Source organism: Nannobrachium achirus (assembly GCF_963921795.1).
Source record: "Nannobrachium achirus genome assembly, chromosome: 19".
In the NCBI taxonomy this organism is placed as follows: Eukaryota; Metazoa; Chordata; class Actinopteri; order Myctophiformes; family Myctophidae; genus Nannobrachium; species Nannobrachium achirus.
Window position 1 is genome coordinate 43,008,669 of NC_137826.1, and position 19,222 is coordinate 43,027,890.

At 41.9% G+C, this 19,222-nt stretch overlaps 1 protein-coding gene across 2 annotated transcripts in view; it reads left to right on the top strand.

Moving 5' to 3' along the window:
• Positions 1-19,222, top strand: part of gabrb2b (gamma-aminobutyric acid type A receptor subunit beta2b) — a gene marked incomplete at its 3' end in the record, with an annotated part of 124,377 nt that overhangs the window by 63,893 nt on the left and 41,262 nt on the right. For both annotated transcript variants that reach the window (XM_080748389.1, XM_080748390.1), the window contains exon 4: positions 14,990-15,072. In XM_080748389.1, the coding sequence (XP_080604515.1) occupies positions 14,990-15,072 (83 nt within the window). The remainder of the gene's footprint in view (positions 1-14,989; positions 15,073-19,222) is intronic.

Genomic DNA, 19,222 nt, shown 5'->3' on the forward strand with positions numbered 1-19,222 from the left:
TCACAAAGCATGTGATGTGAGCTTGTACATCTGCTATTTTCAAACATTTCGTCATTTTACTTTTGGTTCTCTAAGTACATTTTGATGCCTACACGTTCATACTTTTACTCAAGTACATTTTGAATTCCGGTAATTTTTCCATCATTGGTATAAAGGAAGAATGCGATTACAAGTAGCAAGAGAGAAAAAAAATGGCCGAGGGGAAGCCCTTTTGCTCGGTCGTAATCTCACACTCCGCCTGACTAATTTCCTAATCTTTCACTGTCAACAGTGACTAGCTAAATGTTAGCTTTCATGGGAAAAGTGGCAGAGCCAAGAGTCGTCGACAGCTTGTTTTCAGAAAGACACTGTGTTGCTGTATCTCTAACAAGGGCATTTCTAACAATCACTTTATAGCCAGTTGAGGACTTATGTGCCAAACAAAGGCATGGTAATTGGCCCCTGGGGGCCCTTAATCATGTATATCCTTGAAAAGGGGGAACGGAGCTCACACTATATAATCTAGCAAAGAGGTCCAATTATACTTGAGTGTTCACAATGATGCAGTGTCTCTCTCACATTTTTTTGGTTTTGTTATTATGTGTGCAGGAGATGGGTTTGCTGTGCGGTCTCTGAAAGATGCAGTTGCTTTCAAAGATATATTGGGGATTACTTATAGTATATGCCATTACTCAAGTGAATAGCTTATTGTCCAGTGATGAAAAAACATGTAGCGTGTAGTTAGCAGAGCAGAGGATGCAGCCAAACAAAATGCTCAGGAGCAGTGTTGGGCAGTGACAAGTTACTTTTAATATATTACTGTAATATTATTTTACCCAGTAACAGGTATTACTTGAAACAAAATTATTACACATTTATTAGAATGAAAACCTGCAGCACATGTCCGTCTGTCTGTCTGTCTGTCACACCTCATGCTCCTAATATGGCCAAGACACTTGCATTTATGTGCCAGAATTTTTATTTGTTTCTACGCTAACGACTTGAGCCCTGGTATCCCTAATCTGTGTGGAACATTAGCCAAGAATAGACGATCTACAAGCTCACAACGCATCGCGCTGCGAGGCGTTGTGTCTATTCTTGGCAAAGAGGTTTGGTGTAGAGTGAAAAGAAAAGCAGACTAAGTATTGACGGTTCAAGTGGTTCAATGTCTAAAAATACACATTAAACCAACTACCTACGATGATTTTAGTGCTGTCAAACAAGTCTAAGCTGTCTCAGAAATCTATGAAAATGTTTAATCTGCAACACAATTTTATACAATATGTAGTGGGGGGGGGGGGGGGGGGGGGGCTGAGGGGTCCTTGGCCCGAAAACGTTGAAGACCCCGCCCTAATTTAATATACCTTGGGACATCAATGTAACCTCTGCTACCTAGCAACCGATATTAGCCATTCAGGTACAGTGCACTGAGCTGTCAATCTGTTGAAGTGCTCCTCTCTGGCTTCAGAGCCAATCTACGCACTGATTGCAAGTTCAAAATGTGGACATGAACGTGTGAGAGGAATATAGAGAGGCACTGGTAGCTGGATGAAGGTCGGACCGTACTGGAATAGAAGTGTGACAGCGTGGGCTGGCCCCCGTGATGGGTCATCTGAGTCCAAACAGGTGACGGGCAGTCCCAGTGCCAACTGTCAATCACAGGTGTGCAAATGAAAGGCCAGAATTGCTTAGCCATGGCATTGGTTGCTATGGGATCCTTTAGGACATGGGTCTTCAACGTTTTCAGGCCAAGGACCCATTAGTTGAGAGAGAGATGAAGCAGGGACCCCCACAACCTTATCGTAGATTCCATATAGTTTCATCGTTTGACAGCACAATCGTCACTGTATTTTCGATTCATGTCAATTTGTGTTTTCAGATATTTAACCACTTGAACCGTCAATACTTAAAAAACTTGACCTTTCACTCTGTACTTAGTCTGCTCTTTTTCCCCTCTACACCAAAGCTCTTTGCTGAAAATAGCCAATCTACAAGCTCACAACGCCTCGCAGCGGACCAAATGGGTCTTTTTGATTGATTGATTGATTGATTGATTGATTGATTGATTGATTGATTGATTGATTGAATACTTTATTAGCAGTTCGCATAGGAAAAGCACAGGACAGTTTTCCAGGAAAGCACTATGGCTTGTTTACATTGAGTATATTTGTACTCAATTCAAACAGTAGCCTATATAGAGACATTACATGACAGACACATATCCTTCACGCTTTTCCTCATCAGAATAACAGGAGAAACCATATGGGTTAAAGTCCCCTCTACAGCCAACATTCAAAGTCTTGTTAGATGAAATACCGTGCTCGTTCTACTGGTGCATTTCACAACGAAACCGATGCATCCTTGTTTGTTTATCGACGTTTGCTGACTTCTCATAGTGTCTGTAACTCTGAAAGTGTACAAACAAGACCCCTAGATGGGTCAATTTGTACACTCTCAGAGTTATGGGGGTCCTTGAAATTAAAAGGTGTGAGAACCACTGATGAACAGCACATTAACATTGGCAAAGTCACTGGAAGTTACGGGAGGGGGAGAGAGAGAGAGAGATTTTGAATGTTAAACGGTCAATGAAATGCTAAAAAGTGGGCCATACTGTACTTGAACACATGTCACAGAGAGCAGGCTGTAGCGCTTGATCTCAAACATCCCCATGCATGTACAAAGTGTTGATTTTGTCAACGAAAAAATGTCTGTCGACTAGCTTTTTTCCACAAATACAGGTTGTGACTGTTTCGAGCACTGCTCTGAAGAAGAGAGCAGTGTGCTCGAAACGACACAACCTGTATTTGGTGCAATAAAAGCACTTGTTTCGCATGTGAGCCCACAGTGTGCTAGCGTTTTATGTGTTTTCGACACGATTGTTAAACCATTGTGTCCCTTGTTGTGAACTCGTACCACATTAACCACTTACTGTAGGCCATATATAGTGTAGTTCATAGTTTAACACATATATTAATTAGCCAATCTACAGTACAAGTTCACAACAGTTTGCAATGTGATGCACTGTGAGCGTGTAGAAAAAAAAAAGACACTCCCACAATAGGGACTAGGGGTTGAAGGTTGTTAATGGAATATAGGCACAATATCAGGAAACCGTAGTCTAATTATCCACATGCACAGAGAATGACATCAGGGAGAAGGGAATCTTTTCATTGAAGCCCCTTCCCTTAAGGTGCAATTGAATTCGTTGGTTCCATAGATGCCGATAACGGACATAGCCAGTCACACAGAGAGTGTATAATAACAACCGATGAATATTCACACAGACAAACTCATTTACATTTATTTGCTATTCAGCTGCCAATTCAGCCTGAGGCTTCATTATGGAAGCTACAAGGCAAACAACACTGATTTTCTTTTATTATCTGCAGTGTATTCATATGCATGTTTCTGTCGACATACTGACTGTACAAAGTAGTGTTTACTTTTTTTCCCCTACACATTTCATTGATATTCAAAGCTGCATAAACCCTTTCAAGGTTTTTTCTCCCCCCACTGTAACCAAATGGCAGTGATTTACTTCTGAAAGGATTTTAATTGCGTAAAAGCCACTGGTTAGAAGGAAAAGTGCAGCTCTTTAACTTTCCACCCTAGGCTAGCCTGTAGCCAGCATATAAAAGAGGTCCTGTATTTGTGCTTTCCATAGGTATTTGAGTTTAACTGTATATTATATGCATAACTAGCCTTTGTTGAAGGGATTCATCATGTGTCACAGAGGAATAGCATGCAGGCGTAGGGGAAATACGAGTAGAAACAACAGGCACTATGAGAAGTCGGCAAACGTCGATAAACAAACAAGGATGCATCAGTTTCGTTGTGAAATGCACCAGCACGGTATTTCATCTAACAAGACTTTACATGTTGGATGCAGAGGGAACTTTAACCCAAATGGTTCTACTGTTATTCTGATCAGGAAAAGTGTGAATTTAGCCATAAAGGTCCTGGAACCAAAGATACTCCAAAAGTATATTAAAGGACCAGGTCACCTCTGGGACAACCAGATCTTATTTTATTGTTGTGTGGGACACGATCAACACAATCCTGAGTTATTTTTTGTGTTCAATTTGTGTTTTTAGATATTTTAGTATTTCAGCCAATTTCAGCATGCTACAACTGGTCATATGATGCAAAATGCATCATATGACCAGTTGTAGCATGCTGAAATACTAACATATCTATAAAACACAGATTGAACACAAAAAATAATTCAGGATTGTGTTGATCGGGTCCCACACAACAATAAAATAAGGTCCCAGAGGTGACCTGGTCCTTTAAGTGTCCAAAGCGTAAAGTAAATATTGTCGTTGTCGGGTGAAAACCCTATATGTCCAAAACCGTTGGTTTTGCATTTATCATTTTAAAAATGATTTAAACTAGTGAAAACAGCCGATCTACAAGCACACAACGCCTCGCACCGCGAGGTGTTGTGTGCTTGTAGATCTGCTGTTTTCACAACTTTTGTGTGACGGCCTTGTATGATGAAGCAGGGCTTTACTTCGCGAAAGAACATACAAATTTGAAACTTGGAGATACGAGGTTTCCACCCGACAACGACGATATGCTGTCCAGGGTGTCTTACTCCACAATACTGTATTTTGTGGATAGTAAACAGTAAAGTGTGAAGCTAATCTCGCAAACCACTGATTAGCGTCGAACCTTTTGTGCACACTTCCAATAAATATGCCAAGGAGGACACTGGAACTTTTCTGTGATTCCGGAGACTGTGTGCCCCCAAACAGGGTAGCCGATAGCAGCAGAGAAAGAGAGAGACAAAGGGTCAGATCTGTCTGGCCTGATCCGTTGCAACCTGTGAGTGATCTTGTCTCGACTCACTCACTCCCAAGTTACTCTGGCTGAGAACTTTTGATAAATGCACGGCCACGCCTGCGTTCCAAAGCGGTGAGTGAGGGCTTCAACCTCGGCGTTCCACCCCAATACCTGCAGGACTTACCCGGGGCAGCTGGGCCCTTATTTGACCCCTGCAAACTTTCCACCATCCTGGGGGCCTTCGAGAGGCAGAACAGAGTCTGGTACACACGCCGGGTCACTGCAGGTGATCCAACATATGGCCCGCCGACGTTGGGCGCGGTGTTGGCAGCGCTCTCGACTCAAGCCAGTAACCAAGCAACGGAGAGAGAGCATCGTGCCAGGACTGTGCAAGAAGATGCTGCCATGTATCATTCGCTGCTGTTGGGCGGAAACCGTGCATATTATAGGGCTGTCACGATTATGACATTTTACATGACGATTAATTGTCACTCAAATAATTGCGATTAACGATTTAATTGTGTTTTTGTCGTTGACAATTACATTTCTGTTTGGGTTTTAGGCTTTGAAGTTGCACATGGTAGATATGACACATAACCTAAATATACAAAGAAATTACTGATATATTTGACAACTTTACACTTGAAAAAGAACATTGATAGTGGAAATAGCCGATCTACAAGCTCACAACGCGTCGCGATTCGACGCGTTGTGAGATTGTGGATCTGCTATTTCCACTATTTTTTCTTAAAAAATATGTATATATATATTAACATTTTTCAACATGGAAACAATTATGATGATTATGCAAAATAATCGTGATTATGTCAAATAATCGCGATTAGACGATTATGTAATAATTGTGACGGCCCTAGTGCATATCCCCGTATTCTGTTTCTTTGGTAAATGAATGCCCTACTTAGTCATACGAGAGTGTCGCACAAAGGTTGTGAAAATATCTGATCTATAAGCTCACTGCCGGGTGATAGATTGTCTATTTTAGCTATTTTTAATAGTAAAAAAAAATAATAATAATGGTTTTGGACACACAAGGTTTCCACCTGACAGCCATCATATAATGAACGGTAGAAGAGAGAGTAAATAAAGATCACTTTGCATGCATGGCTGTGAGAGCAGACGACCTCAAGAAACACACACACACACACACACACACATACTGGTTTTTATGATTTGTGGGGACCACAATGATGAAAAGGGTGGTCCCCACATGTGATGATTTTAATCATCTCATGTGGGGACCACCCTTTCTAAATGTTATACAGCTATGAAACAAAATCAGGTATAACAACTATGGCTGTGTTAGCTTATACACGACTTCAAATATCAGAATTGATGAAGTTATTCCCCATGACGTGACTGTGTATACAGATTTTGGTCCCCACAAAACATATAAAGCTACTGAGCACACACACGCACACACACACACACACACACACACACACACACCATGACCAAAAAACGTGACTTATGGGCCAATGCTAAAAACTTTACAGGCACATCAGAGCAGCTCCTGTGTTGGTTTTTAACAGTTTCCCTCATGGGGACCTGATTTTTGGTCCCCATACCGTACCTGGTCCCCATGACGTGACTGTGTATACAGATTTTGGTCCCCACAAACATACAAAAACCAGTACACACACACACACACACACACACACACACACACACACACACACACACACACACACACACACACACACACACACACACACACACACACACACACACACACACAGACAAACATGCTCACTGACACAGTGACACACACATGCTCACACTGAATCTTTATTTACTTTTACCATCACCTCTCACACACACACACACACACACACACACACACACACACACACACACACACACACACACGCAGCCACTGCGACGCCTCTGCCAGAAGCGCGCTGCTGGCTCTAAAGTTCTACTCCACTGGCTCCGTCTTGACACAGAGATCAGAAAGTTGCCAGAAAGTAAAGCGGCAATTTGCTCCTTGGTTAAACACTTGGAAGTCAGGCAGCCGCGTCACCTGCAGCAAAATGCACCCGAGTGGAAGTAAGCGCTGACAAAGACCGGGGGACACCAGAGAGAGAGAGAGGGCAAGACTAACTGCTTTTTATAGCCTCCAAGGAAGCTCACCTGCCTCCATACGTCAGGACAGGGACCCTGGCGCTGTGTAATTTGTACTTCTGTAGTGCTATTAACTGGCTTAGTGACGATGGGATTGCCACTTTCTCATCTCGTATTGCTGACACCCTCTCCTCTCCTCACCTCACCTCACCTCTTACAGAGCAAAGCAATAAAACGTAACACATTCCCACAAGCCAATTTAAAAAAGGATTTTCCCTCCATTTTATTTTGTGGAAAGCCCAGACATAAATGTGTTTCTCTTTGGCAGATATATGCCACAGATGTCTATAGTAAAGAGCTGAATCACTCAATACTAATGGTAGTAATTGAGTTGTTGTTGGGCCATTTGTCACGGGACATTTGTCCTCTGCTTGTAGCCAGCTTAAAGGACAACTACGCACTGAATAACATCTAGGCGGATTTTCCTATATGTGTATATTGATCCCAAATGACTGACCATGGCATCTATTAGGCAGAAATGCTCCTGTTTCCCCAGCAGAACCCAGCAGCCCTCATATAGAGTGGAGCCCATAAGCCTATTTTTCATGAATCTGTTATTAGTTGTCATTGTACACACACCCATGCCTTGGTTGTCCCACACAAGCCGCCATAGTCTGCTAAACAGATGTTATGCTGTAATGTGTTTTGCCAAGTCCCGGAAAGGACGTGCTTGATTGGCCAGTGCAGTCACTTTGATTGGCAGTTGTGTGGAATGCTCATCCCAAAACATGATTTACGAGACTGTGGCGGCTCGTGTGACCACAGCAAATAGGGGCCTTTTCCACCAAAAGAACCTTGGTTCCAGAACCAGTGCCGGTTCAACTTTCTTGGAACCGTGGTTCGTTCTTGCGAACCGGCTTGCGTTTCCACCAGATTGAACCATGATTGAACCAAAGGAACCAATGATTTTGTGGTTCCCGTTCGGAACCAACTTTTACGGTTCGGACCCAACTCTGGTTCTCGGTGGAAAAGCACACCTCTGGTTCATGCCATAGGCGGGAGAAAGAACCAGAACCGGTTCTTTGCCGGTGGAAGGCCCCATAGTGGAAGCAGCAATAGGCTTATGGGCTCCACTCTATGCTGTGAGGTCTGCTGAGGAAACTGGACGACAGGGCATGTGTTACCTAATACCATGGACAGTCATTTGGGATCAACATAAGTAGGAAAATGAGTCCAGATGTTATTTAATGCAGAGTTGTCCCTTAACCTTTAAGAGCAGTGGGTACTATTAATACAGCACCCATGGGAGCAGTTAGGGGTTCATAGTTGCTCAGGGACACACAGACTGGGCGTGCCATGGTGTAAACCAGACACCTTCCTAGTATTTATGGCATGTGCAGTTATTTTATATCTTCGTTGTCGGGTGGAAACCTTGTATGTCCAAGACCGTTCGTTTTGCATTTATCATTTTAAAAATTAACTAAACTAGTGAAAACAGCAGATCTACAAGGACGCGGCATTTGAAACTTGGAGATGCAAGGTTTCCACCCGACAACGACGATATAATAGGTAAAACAGGTGTGTAAAAGAGTGTCCCGTGTGACGGTGGCTCTCTGGACGCAGGTGTGCAGATGATGAGACGGGACGAGCAAAAGGGAGAGAGAGAGAGAAAGAGAGAGAGAGAGAGAGAGAATAAGAGATGGAATACCGGGGAATGAGAAAGACTGCAGGGTGATTATCTCTGCAGTGTAACACAGAGGATTGGACTCAAGATGAGCCTCTCCTCTGGCACGAATTTATCTGTGTTGTCAGGTGTGCCTAGACGATTACCCACCATGCTGTGCAGCTCCGTGGCAGCTCTCACAGTGGGAGTCAAGTTCTCACACAAGTCCAGAGCCGGGGAGAGAAGAATGGCAGCCTATTACTCACACACTCTTCCTCCTCTGCCTTATATTCTCCCCACAAAGCCTGATGGACAATACAAACTTGTCTATCGATTGACTCGCGGCTGGGACGGACGGAGTTATTATCCCTTATCAGTCATCCCAGACAATTTGCGTTCATAACGATGGAGCGGATTTAATGACCTTAATGCCGATATTTATGCAGATAATATTATATAGGGGAGTTATTAGCCAGCTTTAGTGTTAGTCGTATTTGCCGTGCTAACGCACAGATCCCATTCCCCGCAGATACTTTAGGCCTTGGTTTGAGCAGAACATTACTTTCTGATGGTCGTAACCCGGCTTGTGTGAATTAGCTTCAGAATCATGCTGACTTTACATTTATTTATTTGGCAAATTGCCAAATAAATAAATGTAATTAACGCTACATAACTTGAATCAGTAGATATTGAGCAGTAGATTGGGTCTCCTTGTGTATTAACATAGTAACTGCTGATCAATTAACATGTGCAGTGCAATTTGCTTGCAACAACAATTTTAGTTAAATCTATTTAGAGTTGCTATTGCGTATCAATCAATTATTACTATGAAGTTATTCTTGCGAAACTACCCACGACTAGCCTTTAATTTCAGGGCTGCAAGTTAAAATCTTTTAATGTGATGCTGTTTTCAGTCCAGTGTATCCTAAGGTCAACCTCCAAAGACCCTACAGTGTTGTACGCAGGAAAGCTGGATGAAATAATGATATCCCTAAGCAGGCTAGGCATTTGGATTATATAAACCTTTTTGGAGAGAGAAGGGGGGGGGGGGGGGGGTATGCTCGGTGCACAAGGGTCAGGATAATGTTTTGTTTCAACTTGGTCAGTTCATGGTCTCACGCAAATAGAATACACAAACAAATCCCAGATACATCTTTTGGGACTGAGTTACTAGGGCCCAAGGTTGACGGGCCTTAATTATATTATACTTTAACTATTGAAAAATAGCAGATATACAATGAAAAGTCGTGAAAATGTGTGCAAATCTTTGAATATATGTATTTTTTAAGCAAACATTTGTAACTCAAATTTTGCTTCTGGGCGGTCCCTGGAACTAAATATTTTGACATGGAGGTCTGTGGCCAAATACATATCATGTTGGGGGTCCTTCACACGAAAACGTTTGAGCACCACTGACATAGAAACATAGGTTTTTCAAAAAACCTTAGAAGGATTTGAAATATTCACATATTTCACAAATGTTCAAGATTTGTTTCAAAAATAGGAGATCTACAAGCTTGCAGCGCGGCACTCGGTGCCGCGCTGTGAGCTTGTATATCTGCTATTTTTCAATATTTAAAGCACAATATGTGAATGAATCCTTGTACCCATGGGGCCCAGAATTTGGTGCAACACCCCTGCCCGCGGTGGATTCGAACAATCCAGACTCTGTGGTGGTGGGCAGCTTTTATTAACATGTTTGATAAGGTTTGACACAAAAAGCCCAGAGGGGCTTGTTTCCATTGTGGCAGCATCAACAAGCAAATTACTGTACATCAGGGCAAAAAATAAAACCTCCCGCAGGTGTATTGTATTGTTCTGGTGCGAGTATTAAAAAAAGCAATACCCCAGTCTGCTCATAATTGCCCGGTCAGAAATTGAGTTGACCTCTCTATTAGCCCACAAGACCTATAGCGTGTGCCCCAGGATGTGGTCTGTCAGTGAGAAAGTAAAATAGCTTGGTCAAAGGGGTCAACTTCACTGGACGTTGTCCCTTATAGGGTCAAACTCTTGTAGGAGCTGTCTATACAATCCCCCTCCAGGCGATCCAGTTGAGATGAAGATAATCATCTAGAGACTGATATTGATCGTTTTTCTCCGCACACTTCATAGATTCAGGTACCGGGGTTTTTAATGGGCACCTCGGGTCTGTTTCAGATGACAGATCCATTTCGGCCGTGCCTGGGATAATAGGATTTCCATTCGTCATTTTGAGTGCCTCCGCCATGAAAACTTGACGAGAAAATGATAATTCTGAGACATTTTGTTAATTAACACTGCAGGGTTGTGATAACTAGGTCCAGGTGTTAACGCGGAAATGATTGCAAATGTGTTGAATTGAGGCGAGCTCCACAGTTGTTTGGGAGAGGAGCAGGCTTTTACCGCACCTCAGCATTTCTCCCAATTCTTTAGATTCACTGAAAGCTTTGACAGAAAGAAAATCCCATCGTTTATTTATTTATTTATTTTATTTGGACCAAACTTCAAGTTCCAAAGTTGGATACAATTATTAACAGCAATATACAGTTTATTGTGGCCAAAAACATCCCTACAGAAGTAAGGTAGTGCATCGTAACAGACAGGCAAACAATTTCTTCCTCTTTTTATCCCCACATACACGGTGCCTTTACTTTAGGTGTTTTTGAAAACATGTTTATTTTAGAGTAGACTATTTATCTCGTTACCATAACGTCGTTGTCGGCTGGAAAACTTGTATCTCCAAGATTCAAATGTGTATGTTCTTCTTTCGCAAAGTAAAGCCCTGCTTCATCATACAAGGCTGTTGCATGAAAGTGAAAACAGCAGATCTACAAGCACACAACGCCTCGCACCGTGAGGCGTTGTGTGCTTGTAGATCGGCTGTTTTCACTAGTTTAAATCACTTTTAAAATGAAAAATGCAAAACGAATGGTTTTGGACATACAAGGTTTCCACCCGTCAACGAAGATAATCTAGTAGAGGCACTCAATGGGACTGCATGTGTCATATATGCATACAGTATACAGTACCGTCTACTGTTTTATAAATAACTCTTCTGCAGTGTCTTGAGATCTCAAAGATTGTTCCTTCGCAAATTCACTTCATAATACTGCGACTATGTATAGTTTATAGTATTGTGCCAGCAGTTTACAGCGCCTCAGTCGCTCATCTCCCTCCTCCAGTCATTTTGGCAGTTGAAAGGAGCTTCAGCTCTGAGCCCAAAAGCAACATAACAAAGAACACCTCCCACTACGGCTTGTATCTCTTTACCTTCACATATTCCATGGGTTTTCACACATAAACAAACAACAAGCGCAGCAAAACTTTGTGAGTCACAGATGGAGGAGTGATGATGGACAATCGTGCCAAATTGTTTATGCAGCCGCTGTGCCGCTTTTAAGTTCTCGTCACTAATGCAAACCTTTTACTGACAAAAGAGACACTTAATTCTGCCGTGCTGTATGTTTGTGAAGGACTGGTGCGGGGAACTGTGAAGTGTCATGTGTTTTCAGATAGATCGTTTTTTTTATTATGTGTCCAAATGCGAAAAATGTTTATTGTTGATTTTAGACATCAGTGCTGTCAAATCAGTGAATATATAAAAAAAACTAAAAACTCTATAATATAATCAGTGCTACTACTAGCATAATCTTCAGTTTTGTAGGCTTTTCCCCCCATGTTTCCTGACAATTCAATTACACACAAAAAAAATAACTTTCAACATTCAGTGGTTTTTCTGTATCTGTAGTTTTTTGAATAATTAGGTAAAAAAAGTGAGTTCATTGGCCTCTGGGCCTCTGGTTGCATCACCTTTGCTGTTACTTTCCACTGTTTGTATCGTTCCAATGCACCATTTAACATTTACCTGTTACTTTCCACTGTTTGTATCGTTCCAATTCTCATTTTTACCATTTACCATTTACCACTTTGGTTGTTGCGTTCCAAAAGAAGTGACGATTAACTGGAACGTTTCTGAACTACGACACCTACAGGAATATACAGTAGGTATATTATCTTTGCAAGTCAATATGCAACAGAACACAGAGAGAAAGACAACTACCATGGCTCACTGGTTTGGAGTTTTCAGTTTTAAAATTTTAACACACATTCTAAGGACCAGGACAAAGACTGTTATGTTTGGTAAAAACAGCATGTCATAATTGCTTTAAGACAGAGGCAAGAGATCTCATGGTGCAACCAGTCGGTCAGCTCATGCTCCTAATTGGATGTGACGTACTCACTTGGTCAAACAGACAACACTACAATTAAACGTCCACCCATTCGCAATGTCACAGGCACTTTGTGAAATGTCTACTCCACATAACCTAACATTTTGTAATCATGCTTCTCCAATAAATCTTATTCGACAAAATGTCACAGACAAAATTGACTTAATCATAAATAACCAACAAACGAGCAATTCAAGACATAGGTTGCTGAGTCATAAAATATGCATTATAGCCAAGGGATACTAGTGCCAACCTCTTAATGTTTATTACACATCCCGCATATTAGTGAGGACAGGCAGTCCTTAGGCAGTGCTTAGAAGTGAAACTGTAAAGTCAGCCGACTCCTGGAAAGTACATTTGTCCAATACACAACTTCCAATAATCCATTCTTTTAAACCCCACCCACAAAATGTCACTATGTTGGAACACTTCTCCTGTCCATGGTCTGGTGTGTGTGTGTGTGTGTGTGCACGCTGTATCAGAGCATGATTTAATAGTGGTATCATCACGGCTGGCAGATATCTCCAGTCCTGATTTCCCGTGCCTCTGTCCCTGGGAGTTTCCCCCCTGCTGTGTGCAGCTGAGCCATACCTCTCAGGTACTGTAGGGCCCTGCGGAGAACCAGTGGGATTATCCAAACAATGCTGGAACTGGGACAGGGATTAGCTGTTGCCCTGTAATCCCTAAAGGCCCCCCCTCCCGGGCCTCCACGTGAATGTAGCATGAGCCGTGTACAAGGCTTGTTTGCTTAGTATCAACGTTCACGGATACGGCACGTTCCTCTGATTTGGTAGACATGGATTTGCATCCCTCTCCCTCGCCCCGTCGACATCACTCGACGCAAAGTTTAAGGATTTCGTAAAACATGGCAGCCAGTCAGTCGGAGGAGCTTGAGGGAAGGAGCGTGCGCTCGTGTCTAAACTCACTCCAAGGCTGCTATCTCATTAATTGTGACTGGGTCCCTAAGTGTCTGTCGCGGCAGACAGTGATTGCGGAACAGGGCAGCGATTATCTAAACGTGTCTAACTGCCATCCCAACGATGATGATCCAGCTGAGGTTCGCCATGCAGCGTTATCATCTTCCCCATCATGCTATTAACTTTATCTATATGCAATGACAAGATATGGGCCCCGGCTCGCTAAGGAGGCCAATGCCGACGAGGCTATAAAAAAAAGCAGGAAGCGATTAAGTATATGCGGTATGTGCCCTTGTCTTGAGGGTGCAGTTATCTGCCCAGGGCTGCCAGGCTTGAGATAATGATTGAGTCAGCGGTGTGGAGGCGGGTGGAGGTGGAGGTCGGGGGGCTCTTATGCTTATGCTTATGACCATTCACTTGTGCAATTATGGAGTAACTACAGCGTAGGCCTGGTGTTTCTGTCATCACCGGAGAACAACTCGACCAACTCGAGCAACTTGTTGACTTGTTGTGAACGCCTTTTGGTTTTAGTTGGAGTGCTTGTTATGCACAGTACATTAGTTGTGTCACACTGCATTTGACAGCTAAAACCAAGCCTAACTATATGAAATCCAGTGTGTTTTAGCAAAGTATCTGACTTTGGCCCACACTACGCACACGCACGCACGCACACACACACGCGCGCGCGCACATCAATGCTGAGGTTTCTTGCAGACCAGGAGGGTTGAAGGTAAATTACTGATGCACAGTTGCACCCCTGCACAGTGCTAATTAGTGGACAAATGGGCTCATAAGGGTCCATTTTACTGTGTGTAAGCAAAATGTCAGTCTGATGTAACATTTCACTCCTATAGGCTACGTATACTTCATTGTACATCAATTAGTGAAAATGACAGATACAAGCAGCAGCTTATGAGCTTTCAGATCTGCTGTTTTCACTAAATGCTCGCCTGTTTTTCACCGCAAAGCGGTACACAGTATGTCTAGACTTATGTCATCAACATGGATCTGTCCCTTTTAGGGCCACAAACAGGCCCATTTTTTCCAAACACATTTTTGGACACTGCATGCTTCTACAGATTTTGCCCTAAAATCACACAAAGCGGTACACAGTATCTCTAAAGTCATGTCATCAACATGGATCTGTCCCATTTCCCATATTCCCTCCTGATTGGCTACCATTGCCTTCTAAAGTTTGTGTATGCGACCTTACGGTCGCTTATCTCCCAATTTAGAGAGTCTTTTAATTTTTACAAAAATGGCCACCACAAGCCAGCATGGCAATGTTCCCAGTTCATGTTGTTAACTTTAAACTTGTATTTTAGTCCTAAAAGTGTGTGCTTGTCTGTGTTCAGGATCACCACCACAGCTGCCTGTATGATGGACCTGAGGAGATATCCACTGGACGAGCAGAACTGCACTCTGGAGATAGAGAGCTGTGAGTCATCCCTCCATTTGTTCCTTCATTCTGTCTCTTTCTTTCTTTCCTTCTTTTTAATTCCCTTTCTTTCCTTTGCTAAACCAGACCCTGGGGCTGGCCTAGAAAAGTTGAATGTCTGTTATGTTACTGGCAGACTGATGCCCGCTGTTGAAGCACAGTACCTGTATCCCAATTAAACTCAATTAATGATCATTATCCCCTGCAGGCATACAAATAAATCTTGATGAGTTGTTCGATTCATACAGTTGACACTGTTGTACAGTACAGCGCTTAGTATAAAACTGCACTTGTGTAACGCCCGGGATTCGAACCCAGCTCTCCTGCTTGAAAGTGGGATATCCAATATCTTAAACATTGATCCAAAGGGATGGTTAAGATATTGGACTTTCACGCGGGAGACCCGGGTTAGAATCCCGGGCGTTACACATGTTAATTCTCGATTTTTGTCAATTTATACATTATGTTAAATTGTTGAAAAGACCCATGCGATTCCTTCAACAAGTATTCTATATTATTGGATCGTTGTCTCAATAACAAGCAGGTGGTCAGACTGATCACAAGTCAAGACGACCTGCCTTACTTTACGCATCAAAAATGGCTTAAGTGGCAAAAAATCGATGCTGAATGCCGAGTTTAAAAAAAAATTTGACTGCTAAGTATTTACCGTATTTACTGAAGTCAAAGGTAAAGCCGTGTGTTTAGTTTGCGGGGAGCACATCTTGCGGGGAGCACTGCCTTTTTGCCCAGCCCTCCACAATATTTTCTGTTGTTCATGTGGCCCCATGGAAAAAAATAATTGCCCACCCCTGCTCTAGACAGTTTCGAAAGAATGATTCAACATCCAGTATACAACAAGCCCTGCCAGCCGAACAGAATTAGATCAAAAAACAACAACTGTGTTCAGGGTCCGGCTGAACTACGCTTTCCTATTAGTCTTGTTTTAATCCCCTGGTGAGCTGGGTAGGTTAGGAGTGCTGCAGCCTCTGGTCGAGGTCAGCTGCTCACACGATGTTTTGTTTGTTTTGTTGCGCTCTTCTCTAAGAGAAATGGAAATATCCAGTGGTGGTGGATTATCAATACTGCAATACAGACATACTCCGTAAAAGTATCAATAGTGGTGTAAAGTAACTATGTACATTTACTTAAAGGGCACTCCACCACTTTTCAACCTATGTTCATATAATTGGTCCTCACTCAAAAATAGCTTTTCCTTTTTTTTTTCTTTTTTTCTCAGAGGAGGGCTGTGGGCAGGTCAGAAACCCATTGTCTTGTGACATCATCGATTGCCAATCCAGCTTATAGAAACTGCAGACTTTCTATTCCTGAAAAGTTGCAATTTTAAAGTGGATGCCATTGTTCTCGCAATAATAAAAATAAAAATATCTTTTTCTAAAATATTGTTTTTTTTTTTTTTTTTGGGAAAATGATGTCACAAGACGATGGATTCTGAACTTCCCACAGCTCTCCTAGGAGACTTGGACTGAGTAGAATTCTTTTTGATATTTTATCATGAACATTAGTGAGGACCTATTATATGAAGACAGGTTGAAAAGTGGTGAAGTAATGTACTTATGTACAATTTTGAGGTATTTGTACTTTACTTGAGTATTTCCAATTTCCAATACTTTTACTTCTACTCCACTACATCTCAGATCCAAATATTGTACTTTTACTCCACTACATTTATTTGAAAACTTTAGTTACTGGATACTTTGCAGATATAAATTATAATATTATAAAATACACATTATCCACTTTAGCATAGGCTTTTATACCTAGGCTATTTGAAAATAGCCGATGTACAAGCTCACAATGCTTTGCATCACGACACGTTGTGAGCTTGTAGATCTGCTATTTTCAAACATTTTGTACTTTTACTTTTGGTACTTCAAGTACATTTGGATGCCAACACTTTCATACTTTTACTCAAGTACATTTTGAATTCCGGACTATTTCTACTTTGCAGTAGCAACACTTTTACTTAAGTATAAAATGTGAGTACCTTTTCCACCACTGAGTAGCAATACTATAATGTCCAAATTCCAAATTTAGTTGAGTAAAAGTAAAAAAGTATTGGCATCAAAATATACCAAAAGTAAAAGTACTCATTATGCAGAACGTATCCTTTCACAAGTCATCATAATTATTATGTATAAAATGTATACAAATCTTTTGAGAATAGCAGATCTACAAGCTCACAACATGTCTCAAAGCAACACATTGTAGCTTGTAGATCGGCTATGTTCAAATAGCCAAAGTGTAACTAAGGCTGAAGTGGTTAATGTACGTTTTCTAATAATCCCAATCTACAAAGTAACTATTAACTCAAGATTCCAAATAATCATGGTGGAGTAAAAAGTAGACCTACAATATTTGCCTTTGATGTAGTGGGATAGACGTACAAGTATCAATGGAAATAGTCAAGTAAAGCAGTGGTTCTCAACCTTTTTCTGACACCAGTGTTTGAGGGTGGACTTTCTACATAATATGCAACTCTCCATCTAGCTCTGCTCCCTAAGCACTGTGTATGTTTTTTTTTTTTAGGCTTAATTTAACTATTGAAAAATAGCAGATATAGAAGCTCTGTGTGCCACAGTGTAGATCTGTACAGCTTGTAGATTTGCTATTTTTGAGAAATCGTGACTTTATTCTTTGAATATATATTTTTAAAATCGAAAATAATATATATTTGTTATTATTGTATTACTGTTCCAAACCCAACCATACCCGACCCAGTTAGAGCCCAGTTAGGGCCCAGTTAGGGCCCAGTTAGGGACGGTCCTTAATGTTCAAGCCCGTTTAGAATGAATAGCTCTCTCCATAGTTTCTTCCCTCCACACCTAAACCGTTCACCCTAAAATAGCAGATCTACACGTTCGCTATGATTTGTGTTCTTGTAGTTCTGCTATTTTCGAAGAACGTTCACAAGTACAAGCCCCAGAACAGGGACACTAGCGGTTCATGCGGTTAACTTTTGATGAGCCCACACACTTTGCTCGGCTTCAGTCTGGAGTTGAGCCACTGGAGTTGAGCCATGCACTGAATGTCTGTTTTAACAAGCCTTGACAGGTTGAGTTGAGTATAACTTCCATGCACTCTCGGTTATGGATCAGGCTTTTCATCCATCCCTTCTGACCTTTTCCAGTTGTTTCAGAGTCAGACAAAAGTTGAAAACGAGCTGTCTCAGCGCGGTTGTGGCTGAATCAGCAACGGTATTTCGTGCAACGGATAGCGATGAGTCCGCCACGTTTCAGTTCCACAAGAAAGTTCACGCATTTGTTACCATCATCAAATTACCGCATATGCAACAAAAGTCATAGGAATGGAATATTAATCATGTTGAAGATGTCCTTGTTGTCCTGCTCTCAGGCGGCGGCGTGGAGGAGGAAAAGAAATGTCAAAAACAACTCAAAGGGCACATTGTCCATTACACAGTATAGAGTAGATGGAGCCAAAGAGCATAAAATAATGTCCAGTAGAACTTTGTAGTGGAATTCTGGATCAAGCCGTAATTAATGAGGCCATGGTGGTGCCTGGTGACGCATGGTCATGGTTAAGCTTTAATGGAGAAGTACAATAACACTCATGTCAGTGGTACGGTAGTTCTTCCAAGAGGCACAGGGCTCAGAACATATACTGTAGTTGCTTCGAGGGTAAACTGTTCGGTGACGGGTTTCCATTCCGACACAAACCCCATTCCGAACACCAGGTTAGAATTCACCAGCTTCGGCAGGTTAGCATTTCACCAGGTTAGCATTCACCAGCGTTAGTTTTACTGAGGTTAGGGTGAGGTTAGGTTTAGGTGGTCGAAATAGCAATGTGTCGGAGTGCCGATATGTTACCAACTGAACCATAATAAGATAGGCTGTAACATAAACAGGCCTAGTGGAGACATGTAGATTTTTACAAGCTGCCAAATACAGTATCATAATGTATTGTAGAAGTATTATGGTAAAATGTAAAGGTTAGATATAAGCAGCCATATCATTTCTTCCTTAATTTACTGTATGTAATATAACGGTAGCTTTAATGTCCTGCCTTCATTGCATTGCCTGTTCCTCATTTGTCTGTGCTGACACCCTGCAATGATCTTATCTTATGTGGAAAAACAGGAGAAGCAGTTTTTAAAGTGAATAATAACCACAAT